At 37.0% G+C, this 15,949-nt stretch overlaps 1 protein-coding gene across 1 annotated transcript; it reads right to left on the bottom strand.

The window, feature by feature from the left end:
- Positions 1–14,839: 14,839 nt before the first annotated feature.
- LOC141421611 (olfactory receptor 5G9-like) lies at positions 14,840–15,724 on the bottom strand. The gene has a single exon (XM_074068292.1). The coding sequence runs from the start codon at positions 15,722–15,724 to the stop codon at positions 14,840–14,842; it is 885 nt and encodes a 294-aa protein (XP_073924393.1).
- Between the last annotated feature and the right edge of the window lie 225 nt (positions 15,725–15,949).

Here is a 15,949-nt window from a genome sequence, read left to right as displayed (position 1 = left end):
TTCACTGAGTTGCTGATTCTTTGGGAGTTTAGATGTTTTGCTCCTTATGACTTTTGTTATCAGTTGTATAACTTGAAAAGATTTTCGTCTACTTGTAGACTGTCATTTCAGTCTAGTGACTATTCTCTTAACTATAAAGAAACTTTTTAGTTTATTAGTTTATAGATAGGTTTGTTCAACTTATCCCTTATTTGCTGAGTTATTGGAGTTCTATTATGGAAAATATTCCATATGGCTATATATTCCAGTGTGTCTCAACTCTTCCTTAGACATTTCAAAAGTTTAGGTCTTACATTAATTTTTAATGCACTTTGAATTGATATTAGGAGAGGGTTAGAGACAGGGATCTAGTTTCAGTCTCCTATATGTGGCTATCCAGTTTTCCCAGTACCATTTGTTGAACAGACTGTCTTTTCTTCAACTTAAGGCCTGGGCATCTTTGTCAAAAACTAAATGATTGCAGCTGCTAGCACTTATCTCTGGGTCTTCTATATTTTTCCATTGCTCTATGTGTCTGTTTTTGTGTCAATACCATGCTGTTTTGACTGATATGGATTTGAAGTATAGTTTGACTTTGTGTTATGCAAGCATACTCCCAGATAGACTTCAATGAAAATTGTCTTATTCCTTGAAACTTGGTCTACCACTGTGATATCTAATTTGACAGGGATACTTCAAAAGGATCCAGAGGGATTCCAAGATGGTGGCTAGATGGAGGAAACAGCAAGTGAGCCTCCTATAGTGAAATCTTGGAGAGACGCTGGAGACACAATTTGCAGGCAAAATCACCGAGAAGAGGCAAAACTTTGGCCCCTCCACACCTTCAGCTGGTGCAGAGAATCTCTACTTCACGTTAAATGGAGAAACAAGGAGGGCACCTGGGCTGCCATTCACCCATGCCCAGATGACTTGGGAAGACGTGGACAAGGTGAGTTTCGTGGTATTGTGGTACTCCCAAAGACAACCCTGGGCCAGAGCAGCATAGATCCCTGGACAGACCGACCTCCACCCAGGGAAAAAGAGAAACTGACTAATAAGCAATAAGAACAATAAAGACCGTGGGAAAGAGGGTGGGATGCACTGAGTGCCGAAGATTGGGGGAAGGGAATCCTTCCCAGAACTGTAAGTAAACAAGCCGGGTGGGCAGGAGAAGCTCCGGCAGGAGTGGGGTTGCGCGCCTAGCAACCAGGAGCGGGAAAGCTTGTGAGAGTGGCGGAGGGAAGAAAACTCCACAGGAGAGGAGGGAAGACCCACTTCCCACGTGAGCTGTAAACAAACATAGCAGCTGGCAGGAGCAGCAGCACTGCCCAGTAATCAGGAACAAGAGAACTTGTAAAAGTGGCAGTGGGAGGAAAGCTGCACAGCAGAGGGGGGAAGACCCACTTCCCACATGAACTGTAAATAAACACGCAGGCCTGAGAAAGTGAGTGCAGTGTCATCTTCCCCAGTGTGCTTGGAAAGGGGAAAGCTTGTAGCAGAGGCTCACGAACAGGAGAACTCTGAGCAAACACAGCCTGCAGGGCCAGGTGAGTGCTAAGCTCACCCCAGAGTTCTGCATAAATAATGGCTCCAGCAACAGCAAGCTCACAGCAGTGGGCAGGCAAGCCACAGCCGCAGATACCATTCTCAGAACTGTCTCCAGACTCTTTTCATTTTTTTCTCTTTTTCTCCCTACCTTTGATGAGAGAACAATCAAATTACACCTGCATGCTGAAAAACTTACTGAAACTGTATTGCATTTGAACTTGGGACATTTGGTGGGGTTTTTTTTGTGTGTGTATGTAGTTTTGTTCTACTTTACGCGTCCCCTTTGATGAGACAACTACAGAACAACATCTGAGGCACCATCTCCAGGATTGGAGACTGAGATGGACACCCAAATTATTAAGACTGAAACTTCATTGCATTTGAACTTGGAAGTTTTTTGTTTTTTTGTTTTTTTGTTTTTTTTAATTTCTATTTTTCATTTTATTTTATTTTTATATATACATTTCTTTCATTTACTTATTTTTTATTTTTTTTCTTATCTTTATTTACTTTTTATTTTTTATTTTCAATCCTCTCTATGTCTCTCTAATGCCTGTTCAGCTTACTGTCGATTAGTACACCAACGTTCCCTGTTTATACCTTTGAAACTTTCTGATCTGATTCCCTGTTCTGTTTTCTCCTTCTTGTCTGTTTATTTGTTTTTCCATTTTCTTTAACTTCTTGCTTTCCATCTCCGCTCATCCTTCCATTCTAAATATAACCATTATTATTATTACAAGCTAGAAAATACTTAATTGCACACAGTACAGGGACAGTAAGAACACCAAAGACAATGATGGGAAGACAGGAAAAAAACAGGGAAACCAGTTTCCCCATAGCAAAAAATTAGTACAGGAACCAGAGGGGAATGAAGAAAACAGATACTCAGATCCAGACTCCAACAAAATGAAGATAAACTATGCAAAAAGGACCCAATGAAGCCCACAAGAATAATTTAAAAGAAGACATACTACAGGTACTCAATGAGAATTATATAGAGATGAACTGGATAGGGTCAATTAAAATGTACAGGAGACACTCAGGAAATTCCAAGACAACAAAAATAGAGAATTTGTAAAAGCAAAAGAAGGAATAAAGGAAACCATAGAAGCACTGTATAAACACCAAAGTGAAACAGAGAACACAATGAATAAATGGATAAATGACCTCAGGACAAAAATAGACAACATTAAAGAGAAAACCACCCAGGATGTGGAAAACCTCGGAAAAAAGAACAAAACAGAACTGCAAAACAAAACAAAAGGCCAAACCAGCAGAATAGAACAAACAGAAGACAGAACCTCAGAACTTGAAGATTAAATGGCAATTAAAGGAAAAACCAAAGAACTATTAATTAAACAACTCGAGACCTACGAAAAGAAAATGCAAGATCTCACCAACTCCATCAAAAGACCAAACTTGAGAATCATGGGCATAGAAGAAGGAGAAGAGGTGCAAGCAAAGGGAATGCATAATATATTCAACAAAATAATAACAGAAAATTTCCCAAATCTAGAGAAAGATATTCCCATACAGATGCAAGAGGCCTCCAGGACACCAAACTCACCAGATCAAAATAGAACTACCCAACGACATATCATCATTAAAACAACAAGTTCAGAAACTAGGGAAAGAATATTGAAGGCTGTAAGAGAGAAAAAACAAGTAACATACAAAGGTAAACCCATCAAAATCACAGCAGAATTCTCAACAGAAAAATTAAGAGCAAGAAGAGCGTGGGGTGAGATCTTCCAGGCACTGAATGAAAATAACTTCAACCCCAGGATACTCTACCCAGAAAAACTATCATTCAAAATAGATGGAGCAATAAAAGTCTTCCATGATAAGCAGAAACTAAAACAATATGTGACCACAAAGCCACCACTACAAAAGATTCTTCAAGGGATTCTGCACACAGAAAGTGAAACCCAACTTAACCACAGGAAAAGAATATGCAAGACAGTAGAAAGTAACCTCAACTTAGGTACACATAATCAAACCTCCAAACAACTAAGACAACTAAATGACAGGAATCACCACATATCTATCAGTACTAACACTTAATGTTAACGGACTTCATTCACCATCAAAAGGCACTGTTTGATGAAACAGATTAAAAGGGAAGATCCAACAATTTGTTGCTTACAGGAGACCCATCTCACTGACAGAAATAAGCATAGGCTTAGGATGAAAGGCTGGAAGAAGATTAACCAAGCCAATGGCCCCCAAAAACAGGCAGGAGTAGCAATACTTATCTCTGACAAAGTAGATTTCAAACCTACATTGATCAAACGAGACAAAGAAGGACATTCCATACTAATAAAAGGAGAAATAGACCAAAAGGAAATAATAATCATCAACCTGTATGTATTCAATGTCAACACACCCAATTTCATCAAACATACCCTGAAAGACCTAAAAGCATATATTAACACCAACACAGTGGTTGTGGGAGACTTTAACACCCCATTATCATCAATAGATAGGTCATCCAAACAAAAAATCAATAATGAAATCCAAGATCTAAAGTGTACAATAGTACAACCACTCTGGAAAAAAATTTGGAGGCTACTTAAAAAGCTGGACATCAATCTACCATTTGATCCAGCAATACCACTCTTGGGGATATACCCAAAAGACTGTTACTCCAGAGGCACCTGCACATCCATGTTTATTGTGGCACTATTCACAATAGCCAAGTTATGGAAACAGCCAAGATGCCCCACCACTGAAGAATGGATTAAGAAAATGTGGTATCTATACACAATGGAATTTTATGCAGCCATGAAGAAGAACGAAATGTTATCATTTGCTGGTAAATGGATGGAATTGGAGAACATCATTCTGAGTGAGGTTAGCCTTGCTCAAAAAACCAAAAATCGTATGTTCTCCCTCATATGTGGACATTAGATCAAGGGCAAACACAACAACGGGATTGGACTTTGAGCACATGATAAAAGCTAGAGCACACAAGGGAGGGGTGAGGATAGGTAAGACACCTAAAAAACTAGCTAGCATTTGTTGCCCTTAACACAGAGAAACTAAAGCAGATACCTTAAAGCAACTGAGGCCAATAGGAAAAGGGGAACAGGTACTAGAGAAAAGGTTAGATCAAAAAGAATTAACCTAGAAGGTAACACCCACACACAGGAAATCAATGTGAGTCAATGCCCTGTATAGCTATCCTTATCTCAACCAGCAAAAACCCTTGTTCCTTCCTATTATTGCTTATACTCTCTCTACAACAAAATTAGAAATAAGGGCAAAATAGTTTCTGCTGGGTATTGAGTGGGGGGAGAGGGAGGGGGTGGGGGTAGGGGGGAGAAATGAACCAAGCCTTGTATGCACATATAAATAATAAAAGAAAAATGAAAAAAAAAAAGAATATACTAAAATACATGTATTTTCACTTGCAAATTGAATATAAAAAGGAAAATAGAAGTGATTTTAACGAAAGAAAGTGTTATTCTTTAAGTCGATATGTCCAATTAAATTTTATTAAAAAAAAGTATACAATAGATCAAATGGACCTAGTTGATGTCCACAGAACATTTCATCCAACCTCTACAAAATATACATTCTTCTCAGCAGCCCATGGAACCTTCTCCAAAACAGATCATATCCTAGGGCACATATCTGATCACAATGCAGTAAAGTAGAAGTCAACAACAAAAGCAAAGACAAAAACATGCAAACAGCTGGAAACTAAATAACTCATTACTTAATGAAGACTGGATCATCAATGAAATAAAAGAGGAAATTAAAAAGTTCCTGGAAGACAATGAAAATGAAAACACAACCTACCGGAACCTATGGGAAAAAGCTAAGGCAGTCCTGAGAGGAAAGTTTATAGCCATGAGTGCATATATTAAAAAGACTAAAAGATCTCAAATCAATGACCTAATGTTACATCTCAAACTCCTAGAAAAACAAGAACAAGCAAATCCCAAACAAATAGAAGGAGAGAAATAATAAAAATGAGAGCTGAAATCAACAAAATAGAAACCAAAAAAACCATACAAAGAATTAATGAAACAAAAAGTTGGTTCTTTGAAAAAATAAACAAGATCGATAGACTCCTGGCAAACATGACTAAAATGAAGACAGAAAAAACTCAAATTAGTAGAATCAGGAATGCAAAAGGGGAGATAACAACCAACACCATGGAAGTCCAGGAAATCATCAGAGACTACTTTGAGAACCTATATTCAAATAAATTTGAAAATCTTAAAGAAACGGACAGATTTCTAGATACATATGATCATCCAAAACTGAACCGAGAGGAAATTAATCACCTCAATAGATCTATAACACAAAATGAAATTGAAGAAGCAATCAAGAGTCTCCCCAAAAAGAAAAGTCCAGGACCTGATGGATTCCCTGCTGAATTCTATCAGACCTTTAAGGTAGAACTGATACCAACCCTCCTTAAACTGTTCTATGAAATTGAAAGGGAAGGAAAACTGCCAAACACATTTTATGAAGCCAGTATTACACTTATCCCAAAACCAGGCAAAGACATCTCCAAAAAGAAGAACTATAGGAAAATCCTCAAGAAAATAATGGCAAACCAAATTCAACAACACATCAAAAAGATTTTTCACCATGACCAAGTAGGCTTCATCCCAGGTATGCAGGGGTAGTTCAACATACAAAAATCAATAAACATAATAAGCCACGTTGACAGAAGCAAAGACAAAAACCACTTGATCGTCTCAATAGATGCAGAAAAAGCCTTTGATAAGATCCAACACCATTTCATGATAAAAGCTCTAAGAAAACTAGGAATAGAAGGAAAGTACCTCAACATTATAAAAGCTATATATGACAAACCTACAGCCAGCATTATACTTAATGGAGAAACACTGAAACCATTCCCTCTAAAATCAGGAACCAGACAAGGATGCCCACTATCTCCACTCCTATCCAACACAGTACTGGAATTCCTAGCCAGAGCAATTAGGCAAGAAGAAGGAATAAAAGGAATACAAATAGGTAAAGAAACTGTCAAAATATCCCTATTTGCAGATGACATGATCCTATACCTTAAAGACCCCAAAAACTCTACTGAGAAGCTTGTAGACATCATCAATAGCTATAGCAGAGTAGCAGGATATAAAATCAACATATAAAAATCATTAACATTTCTATACACTTACAATGAGCAAACTGAAAAAGAATGTATGAAAACAATTGCATTTACAACAGCCCCCCAAAAAATCAAATACCTAGGTGTAAACCTAACAAAAGATGTGAATGACTTCTACAAGGAAAACTGTAAACTTCTGAAGAAAGAGATTGAGGAAGACTATAGAAAGTGGAGATATCTCCCATGCTCATGGATTGGTAGAATCAACATAGTAAAAATGTCGATACTCCCAAAAGTAATCTACATGTTTAATGCAGTTCCCATCAAAATTTCAATGACATTCATTAAAGAGATTGAAAAATCTACTGTGACATTTATATGGAAGCACAAGAGGCCATGAGTAGCCAAGGCAATACTCAGTCAAAAGAACAATGCAGGAGGTATCACGATACCTGACTTCAAACTATATTACAATACAATAACAATAAAAACAACATGGTACTGGCACAAAAACAAACATGAAGACCAGCGGAACATAATAGAGGACCCAGATATGAAGCCAGACAACTATAACCAACTTGTCTTTGTCAAAGGAGCTAAAAATATACGATGGAGAAATAGCAGCCTCTTCAACAAAAACTGCTGGGAAAACTGGTTAGCAGTCTGCAAAAAACTGAAACTAGATCCACGTATATCACCCTATACCAAGATTAACTCAAAATGGATCAAGGATCTTAATATCAGACCACAAACTCTAAAGTTGATACAGGAAAGAGTAGGAAATACTCTGGAGTTAGTAGGTATAGGTAAGAACTTTCTCAATGAAACCCCAGCAGCACTGCAACTAAGAAATAGCATAGATAAATGGGACCCCATAAAACTAAAAAGCTTCTGTTCATCAAAAGAAATGGTCTCTAAACTGAAGAGAACACCCACAGAGTGGGAGAAAATATTTGCCAGCTACACATCAGACAAATATAGGGAACTTAAAAAACTAAATTCTCCCAAAACTAATGAACCAATAAAGAAATGGGAAAATGAACTAAACAGAACGTTCTCAAAAGAAGAAATTCAAATGGCCAAAAAACACATGAGAAAATGCTCACCATTTCTAGCGATAAAGGAAATGCAAATTAAAACCACACTAAGATTCCACCTCACCCCTGTTACAATAGCCATCATTAGCAACACCACCAACAACAGGTGTTGGCAAGGATGCGGGGAAAAAGGAACCCTCTTACACTGTTGGTGGGAATGTAAACTAGTACAACCACTCTCGAAAAAAATTTGGAGGCTACTTAAAAAGCTAAACATTTATCTACCATTGTATCCAGCAATACCACTCTTGGGGATATACCCAAAAGACTGTGACACAGGTTACTCCACAGGCACCTGCACACCCATGTTTATTGCAGCACTATTCACAATAGCCAAGTTATGGAAACACCAAGATGCCCCACCACTGATGAATGGATTAAGAAAATGTGGAATCTATACACAACGGAATTTTATGCAGCCATGAAGAAGAACGAAATGTCATCATTCACTGGTAAATGGATGGAATTGGAGAACATCATTCTGAGTGAGGTTAGCCTGGCCCAAAAGACCAAAAATCGTATGTTCTCCCTCATATGTGTTCATTAGATCAAGGGCAAACACAACAACGGGATTGGACTTTGAGCACATGATAAAAGTGAGAGCACACAGGGAGGAGTGAGGATAGCTAAGATACCTAAAAAATTAGCTAGCATTTGTTGCCCTTAACTCAGAGAAACTAAAGAAGGTATCTTAAAAGCAACTGAGGCCAATAGGAAAAGGGGACCAGGAACTATAGAAAAGGTTAGACCTAAAAGAATTAACCTAGAAGGTAACACACACGCACAGGAAATTAATGTGAGTCAACTCCTTATACTCTCTACAAAACAAAATTAGAAATACGGGCAAAACAGTTTCTGTTGGGTATTGAGGGGGTGAGGGGGAGAGGGAGGGGGCAGAGTGGGTGGTAAGGGAGGAGGTGGGGGCAGTGGGGAGAAATGACCCAAGCCTTGTATGCACATATGAATAATAATAAAAAAAAAGGATCCAGAGATAACCCTGCTTCTACAATTGATTGATTAAAATGTCTGTGATTTACCTTGCTGCTCAAGTACTGGTTTATTCACTTTCTGTGCTAGAGGTATGCACAGTAAAAGAAGAAAAAGAGATCACACATATAATCAAATATGTACCTAAAATGTTAAAATCAAAGGAAAAAGAATTTGGAAAGAAAAATTTCAGAATCTACAAGGGGATAATGATATTTTGGCTGAGAAAGGTAAATGCACAACTTTGGACATATTTTCCTTTGACACACAATACCAATTTGTTTCACCTTTGAAATTTTGCTCTCATTTATTTGTTTTTACCAACATATCTTTCATAAGGTAAGAGAAAATTGAAGAAACATCATAGAAACATAATAAAGTTCATCATGTAATTGCAGAAGAGTGAATTGTGTTTCTTTCAACTGATACATCGGGTATATTGATTAGATTGCTAAGAAAGAGTGCTCCCTTGGCAATTTGAATATACAATATAGAAAAGTAATATAATGTTGAATTATTTATTTAGAAGGTATTCTCATTTAATTTAATATTTTTAACACATAGTGAGTTTAGAGATGTGATTACTAAGTGCAAGTGAAATGAAATTCAAGTAGATGTTTCTCTATAAAGAGACATATAAATGTTAATTTTTGAATAAGTGTATGAATTTTAATAACATTTAAATGATATCATTCTATGCTGAGGGTGATCCGTGGCACTGAGTGATCCCATATATACTGGTCCATGTCTCATCCCCCACTTGCAATTACACAAAACTGGTCTTGCTCATGTTACCCAATGTTTGGATGCTGTTCTCAAATGGAGTCTTTCTCTACTTCCTCTGCAGCACTGTCTGCACTTCCCAATATGTAGTCTTGAGTTCCTGTATCTCTGTCCATGTCATGACCAGTTTTCTGGGAGCACAAGAATCTTTGATGGGGTTATTCACTTAGCCAGTGAAGAAGAGAGGTCTTTGTGGTTTGGAGATATAAGAATTCAGGAGCTTCTGCTCCCACTAGCCAAAGGTTAGGTAATAAGGTCTCTCTTAAAATGGCACTCAACTATGATACAAGTAACTAAGCTATGAAATACAGGTTCTTCTTCTGTAGAGACTACTTGCTTCACAGATTGCTTATCTCCTGTCTTAAAGTATACTTTTTTCAGACTGCACCTGTGATGCTGGCTGAGGGTTTTCTTTTCTCCTCACTTAAAATGACTTAAAATGGGGAAGGGATTCTTTCCTTTCCCCATTGTGTTACATAGTGTGTAGTGTTGGGGTCCTTTGTCTCTTTCACCAGTCTAAAGTTCAGTATTTCTGGATTTCCCTTGGTCTCTCTCTACTGTTGACTGTTGTATCTGTGCCTTTCATCACCACTCATCTTTCCCTGAAGCCCTGAACCTTATGATCTGTCAGTCTACTGCAGATACAGGAAATTACTCAGTGAATCTAGCTCATCATCTTCCTATAATGTTTTAAAATATAAAACACAAAGCACATTTTATACATAAAAGGATATATAAAGTCAGGGGAAATAATTTAAATGGAAAACTCTATAAAACCACTCATGTTTCTTTCATGACAGCAACCTAAAATGAGATGAATATTTTAGACAGTGTGAAATTGTTCCATTTTTCATGAGTGGTGTGTGATCCCTGGGAAAAGTAGGACATGAAATACCTAAAGGTCCCTAAAATGCCAGTAGCCAAGATTCTTGACAAATAAAAATAGAGAATGAGAGTAGGCTAAGAATGAAATACCTCAATAAATGCTCTGTGAATGAACATCAAATCTGTACATGCAACACTGGGAACTGAGCAAACTATTATTGTCTGTAAAGAAAACCTTGTTTCCTTTGTACACTAAGTGAGCCTTTCCTTATAATGCTGCTCATACAAAGGAAAGAACAAGCTGATGATGCCATTGCTTATGTAATTTATCTAATAAAATCTGAATATCTATAGCATCCATCTATAGGACACTCTGGCACAAAGATAGGTGCCAGAGTGCCATAGAGAGCATAAAATCACTGGCACTTAGTTTTCTGTCAGGTGCTGAAGAAAATAGGTGGTTGTTATCATTGGTAAAGCACTGTGGATGGGATAAGTGCTGTTAGTCCATCTGTCCACCACTGGACATTTGACCTTCTCACCAGTGTTGTGCTCCTCTTAGACTCTTTGCTGTTAGTTAGCTTATCTCTCTTGAAAGTTTATCTCCCCTGTTAGAATGGTTCAATAAACCTGATACCTCACATACAACCTCCAATTATTATCTTTGGTCTCTCTGGAATCTATTCTTCGTACTCTAATATTCTAGCAAGACAAACTCTGAACACTACCCATGGTGAGCTAAGCAAAAGCCCCAAGAAATCCCTGCAGACTCCAAGATTATAGCAATGAAAAGGGGTAGAAGAGAAGAGTCAGTAGAGAACTCCTAGGATGGAAATGGTTTTTTACCTCTGTGGGAAATGGTATCAGAGGAAGCTGTTACAGATGTGTGGTAGAAACCATGTGTGTGGGGAGGCAGATGCCCCAAGGAATAGAGGAAGCATTTTATTCTTGGATAACAATATAGTTTAAAGCAAAGGAAATACCTGTGTAAGATTGCAGTGGCCATAAGGTAGTTCCTTTTTTTTGTGGTAATAGGGTATGAACTCAAGAGTTTTGTACTTCCAAAATAGAACTCACCATTTGAGACACACATCCAGTCCACTTTGCTCTGATTATTTTGGCAATAGGATTTCACAAACTATTTGCCCAGGCTGTTCATGAGCCACATTCCTCCCAATGTTAGCCTTCAAAGCAGCTAGGATCATAGGCATGAGCCACCGAAGTCTAGATGAAAGTCCCTTTGTATGCCAGCATGGGCAACGATGGAGACAGAGCTCCAACCACAAGCCTATGCCAAGTGATTGCAGGAGGAAGAAGAGAAATTAAAATAAGGACAGCCAGGACCAGCAGGAATAGGTGTCCTATAAAAATGGAAGTGAAGAACCCAGAACCTGAGCCAGTATATGGAATGGATCAGGTGGCAGTGCTGCATCTTGAGTGAAAGGTGTGTTGGTTCCTGACTTGTGTCTCAGGATAACAAAGTGTGGGACACAACTGCCTTGTGTATCATAATATCTTAATGTAGAATTAATGATTCATTGGTAAAGAAACTATAAAAGGCATATTCAGGCAGGAAGGAACCAGTACATAACAGGGAGAGAGACATGAAGAAAGTCATGGGAAGAGAATATTGTTCGAAGAAAGGAGTTTTTAATGGTAAAATAGGATTTTGTCCTAAAGCAAAATGACTGGATTGTTCCAAAATAAAAATAGAAAGATGATGGCAAAATCACAAAATTAAAGTAATTCATTGGGAGATTTTGAGGAGGGTGAAATTGATGAAAGAAAATTTGTGTGATTAAGTTGTTTATGTTTAAAATTTCTTGAAGAGTTTTCTCAAACTAAAATTTGGATAGTAAATGTAAAAAAGTTATAAAATTAAAAAGAGAATATAAAAAGATGTCATATTGAAAAAAAGAAAGGAGTAAAAAATTTTTTTTGCACCAATTTAAAACCAAAATATAATTCTCTATGTTTATGCTAATAAACTTTTCTTAAGACATTGATTTGCTTTTAGTATAATTTAGACAAACTGGCTGAAGAAGGAAAGATTTTGTATTTTGTCAAGATAATTTATTGCATGTTCTGAAGTATTTATTAGGATTTTGATTATTTGGGAAAGCAGAGTCTTAAAAGAATTAAGATTTGTCTATTTTTAAATCTTTTAAATAAGTACTTTATAACTCTGGTCAGTTAAACTTTAAACATTTGTGTTATAAATAACTAAATATCGCACAGGGAAATAGTTGTACTCTCATTAAAAGAGAAAGTTTTGTGCATACAACTGATAATTATCCCAGTGTGCCTTTAGATCTATGTGACTTCTATTTTCACATGTTTGCAATCTCTTTCTGCTACCTGGAGAAATGTTTCATTTGGTCTACTTGCTTTGTTAGTGGGGCTGTCATAATCTATTGCTCTCGTATTGTTCTTGCAGAATTTGGTTGCTATCTACATTTTGGTATGCCACCCCAGCAACATTGGGGAAGATGAGTATGACAAGATTATAAGGGTTTTCAGTCACATAAGAAGTGTAAAAATGTTTCCTAAGAAAAGCAGAACATCAAATGAAAAAATGCTCCTTTCCATTAACAAGGCTCTTGCCAAATTACAAAAAATGAGGGTGGCTGAGACTGGAACGTTCCCAATAAATACTCTCTAAAAGAATAGTAGTTCCCCATATGAAACCTGCCAATTGGTCAAACTAGTGTTAGGAGAAGGTGCTTTCAGTAAGTGTCTATCCAGTTATCGACGTAGCCTTCACGGGACTTTCTGGCTAGCAATGTGGAGGGTAAATGTTTGCCATTGTAGAAAAGCACTGTGGAGAGGGCAAGTGCCACTAGTCCATTCAGCCACCACTGAACCATTGATGAAGCTGAGCATTGCTCTTCCCATACATGTTCATGTTAGAAACTGTGGATTACTAAATTAATTTCCCCTGTTAGCCTCCTTGTTAGTAAGTATACTTCCTATGTTCATGTCCCTGTCAGCAACTTTCAGTAAAACTCACATCCTGCATGTCTGTCTGGGTATTTTATTCAATCTCTTAGCAACTTAACCCTCTATTCTAGTGCAGCTATGCTGTAGACACTACAATGGGGTTCGTCAATAAGTTATTACATTGTGAACAATACATGCATGAAGTAAATTGAATATTGCAAGATATCATAGCATTCAATGATTCAAAGATGACTACTATTAATTTTCTTTAGAATCATTTTGTTAAAATTAGTTTATTTTTCAGATATACCCAAAACAATATAAATCATTATAAATGAATGTTAATGTAAACAATTTATTCCTTTTCTCACTAAATATATATTTATATTAAAATTCCTCCTTTACAACTTAAACTCTGAAGAGCTGACATTTCAGTTGCTTATACTTTACCTATTGTTTAATAATAACATAGTATAATGCTGTGAACTCATTCAGAAAGATTTAGACCCCTCTACCAGTGACCTTTGAAGAGAGTCCATGCCTTTCACCACCAGCTTTCATTTGTGCAGTTGCCATATGGTTGTCAACAGCATCATATCTCTTCTCCAGTGTGAGAAAAAGAATGAAAGTCAACAGATTCTCAGAAATTTAGATGTAATAAAATACTGGAGCTGCTGGTCATGAGGACCTGACTAATGCAGTTGGGACAGAATGACAGGAGTTTAGGATCTGAGAAGTGAGGTTATTTATATCAATCGATACTTGTGCCTACTATTTTGTCTCATCCTAAGGTAAAGATAAGAGGTAAATTTTATCCCAGATGAAGAAACTTTATTGAAGTGAAAGTCAGGGAGATCTATTTTTCCTGTTAAATTTGTAAATCCTTCTTGACACATTAGTTTTGCAAGGGACACTGCTTTATTTTTTCAATAGCTATTTTTCAATGGCATCCTGTAGCTCCACATTATAAATAGCAAAAGAAAAAATAATGTTCAACCAGACAAACAAAGGCATTAAATTTATATACTGAGAGTTTTAAAGCAAGAAATATTTTTCTCATTCTTATTTATTTGCTACTTATTTAATTCTATATGCTGTTATGGACATGTATAGGGTGATATTAGTGCATAAGAAAAACACAAACAATACTTATTTTGACTATCTAAAATTACCTTTCAATTCATCAACTGCATTTATAAACCTATTTTTTAACTGAAAACTGAAGGATATCACATTGAGTTGTTAAGTGGGAAAAGCTTGCTAAATCCCATTATTTGTCATTGGGACTTAATTACCCTTGAAAAAGGGAAGCACAAAAGGATATTCTCAGCAAAGTACAAACTGATCTTCCTTCTATTGTTATTGACCCTCTGTTTAGAGAAAGACGAGGACCAATAAGAGCTAATTCTTATACTCAATTTAGGCACACTGAGGAGGAATGGGAAATATCTTGAAGGTTGTGTGGGGGAGAACCTCTGTCAATGTATTAGAGAACTTATTCTCAGAATCATCAAATAGTGTTGAAGGGGAAACAAAATTTTACCCAGAGCAAAATTTATTGATTGCTTTTTTCAGAGCACCCTTTACATCATTATTTCTTAAGCTGCAGATCAGTGGATTCAACATAAGGGATCACAACTGTGTAGAAAACAGAGGCCATTTTATCTGTGTCCATCGAATAACTTGAGCTGGGTCTGAAATACATGAACAATAGTGTACCATGAAATATGGCCACAACTGTTAGGTGGGAGGCACATGTAGAGAAGGCTTTATATCTGCCCTCACCTGAGTTCCTCTTAAAGATGGTAGCTAAGATATAGCTGTAGGAGAGAAGAACAGTGACAATGCTAACCCCGACAACACAACCAATGAAAGTGAACATCACTATCTCATTGTTGGATGTATCTGAACAGGAAAGAGCTAGCAAAGGAGGGATGTCACAGAAAAAGTGATTGATGACATTTGACTTACAGAAGGGCAATTGAAATGTGAAGCAGGTGTGGATTGCTGAATCCACCAAGCCTACAGCATAGACAGCAGACACTAGCTGGGTACAGATCCTCTGGGACATTGCAATTGTATAAAGAAGGGGACTGCAAATGGCCACATAACGATCATAGGCCATAACAGCCAACATGAGACACTCCACATCTGCAAAGGCTCCAAAAAAGTACATTTGAACGGCACATAAATTATTTGGAATTCTCTTTTGCTCAGATAAGAAATCAGCCAGCATCTTGAGAGAAACAGTGGAGGAATAGCAGACATCACAGAAGGATAAATTATTTAGGAAATGGTACATGGGTATGTGAAGTCTGGCATCCATGTGAATCGGTAGGATCATCCCCAGTTTGGCAATCATAGTTATACCATAAACAAAGAGGAAAAGCATAAAAAGCCCCTGTTGCATATCCTGTCTTTCAGAAAGTCCTAAGAATACAAAGTCAGTAAATGTAGTATAGTTCTCAACAGCCATCACTCAGTTCTGGAAATTCCTGGATGAGACAAAAAGGAAATGGAAATGAAGAATTAAAAATATTGCTGGATTCATAGGTAAACTCCTGGTTCTTTCCTTTTTTTCTGTATTTAATAGTAGATAATGCTGCCACTATTTAAAGTTATCTGGACCTACTATAAATTTATCCGGTTTAATGTTATTCAATAAGATGAAAAAAGTATCTCTTAAATTTACTTATCTCAG

This window comes from Castor canadensis, chromosome 1 (assembly GCF_047511655.1).
Source record: "Castor canadensis chromosome 1, mCasCan1.hap1v2, whole genome shotgun sequence".
Lineage (NCBI taxonomy): Eukaryota > Metazoa > Chordata > Mammalia > Rodentia > Castoridae > Castor > Castor canadensis.
Note: the sequence above shows the minus strand (reverse complement) of the source record. Positions and strands in the feature narration are given on the sequence as shown.

Coding starts and splice junctions, on each gene's coding strand:
- LOC141421611 (XM_074068292.1), bottom strand. CDS start 15,724: ATGGCTGTTGAGAACTATACTACATTTACTGACTTTGTATTCTTAGGA.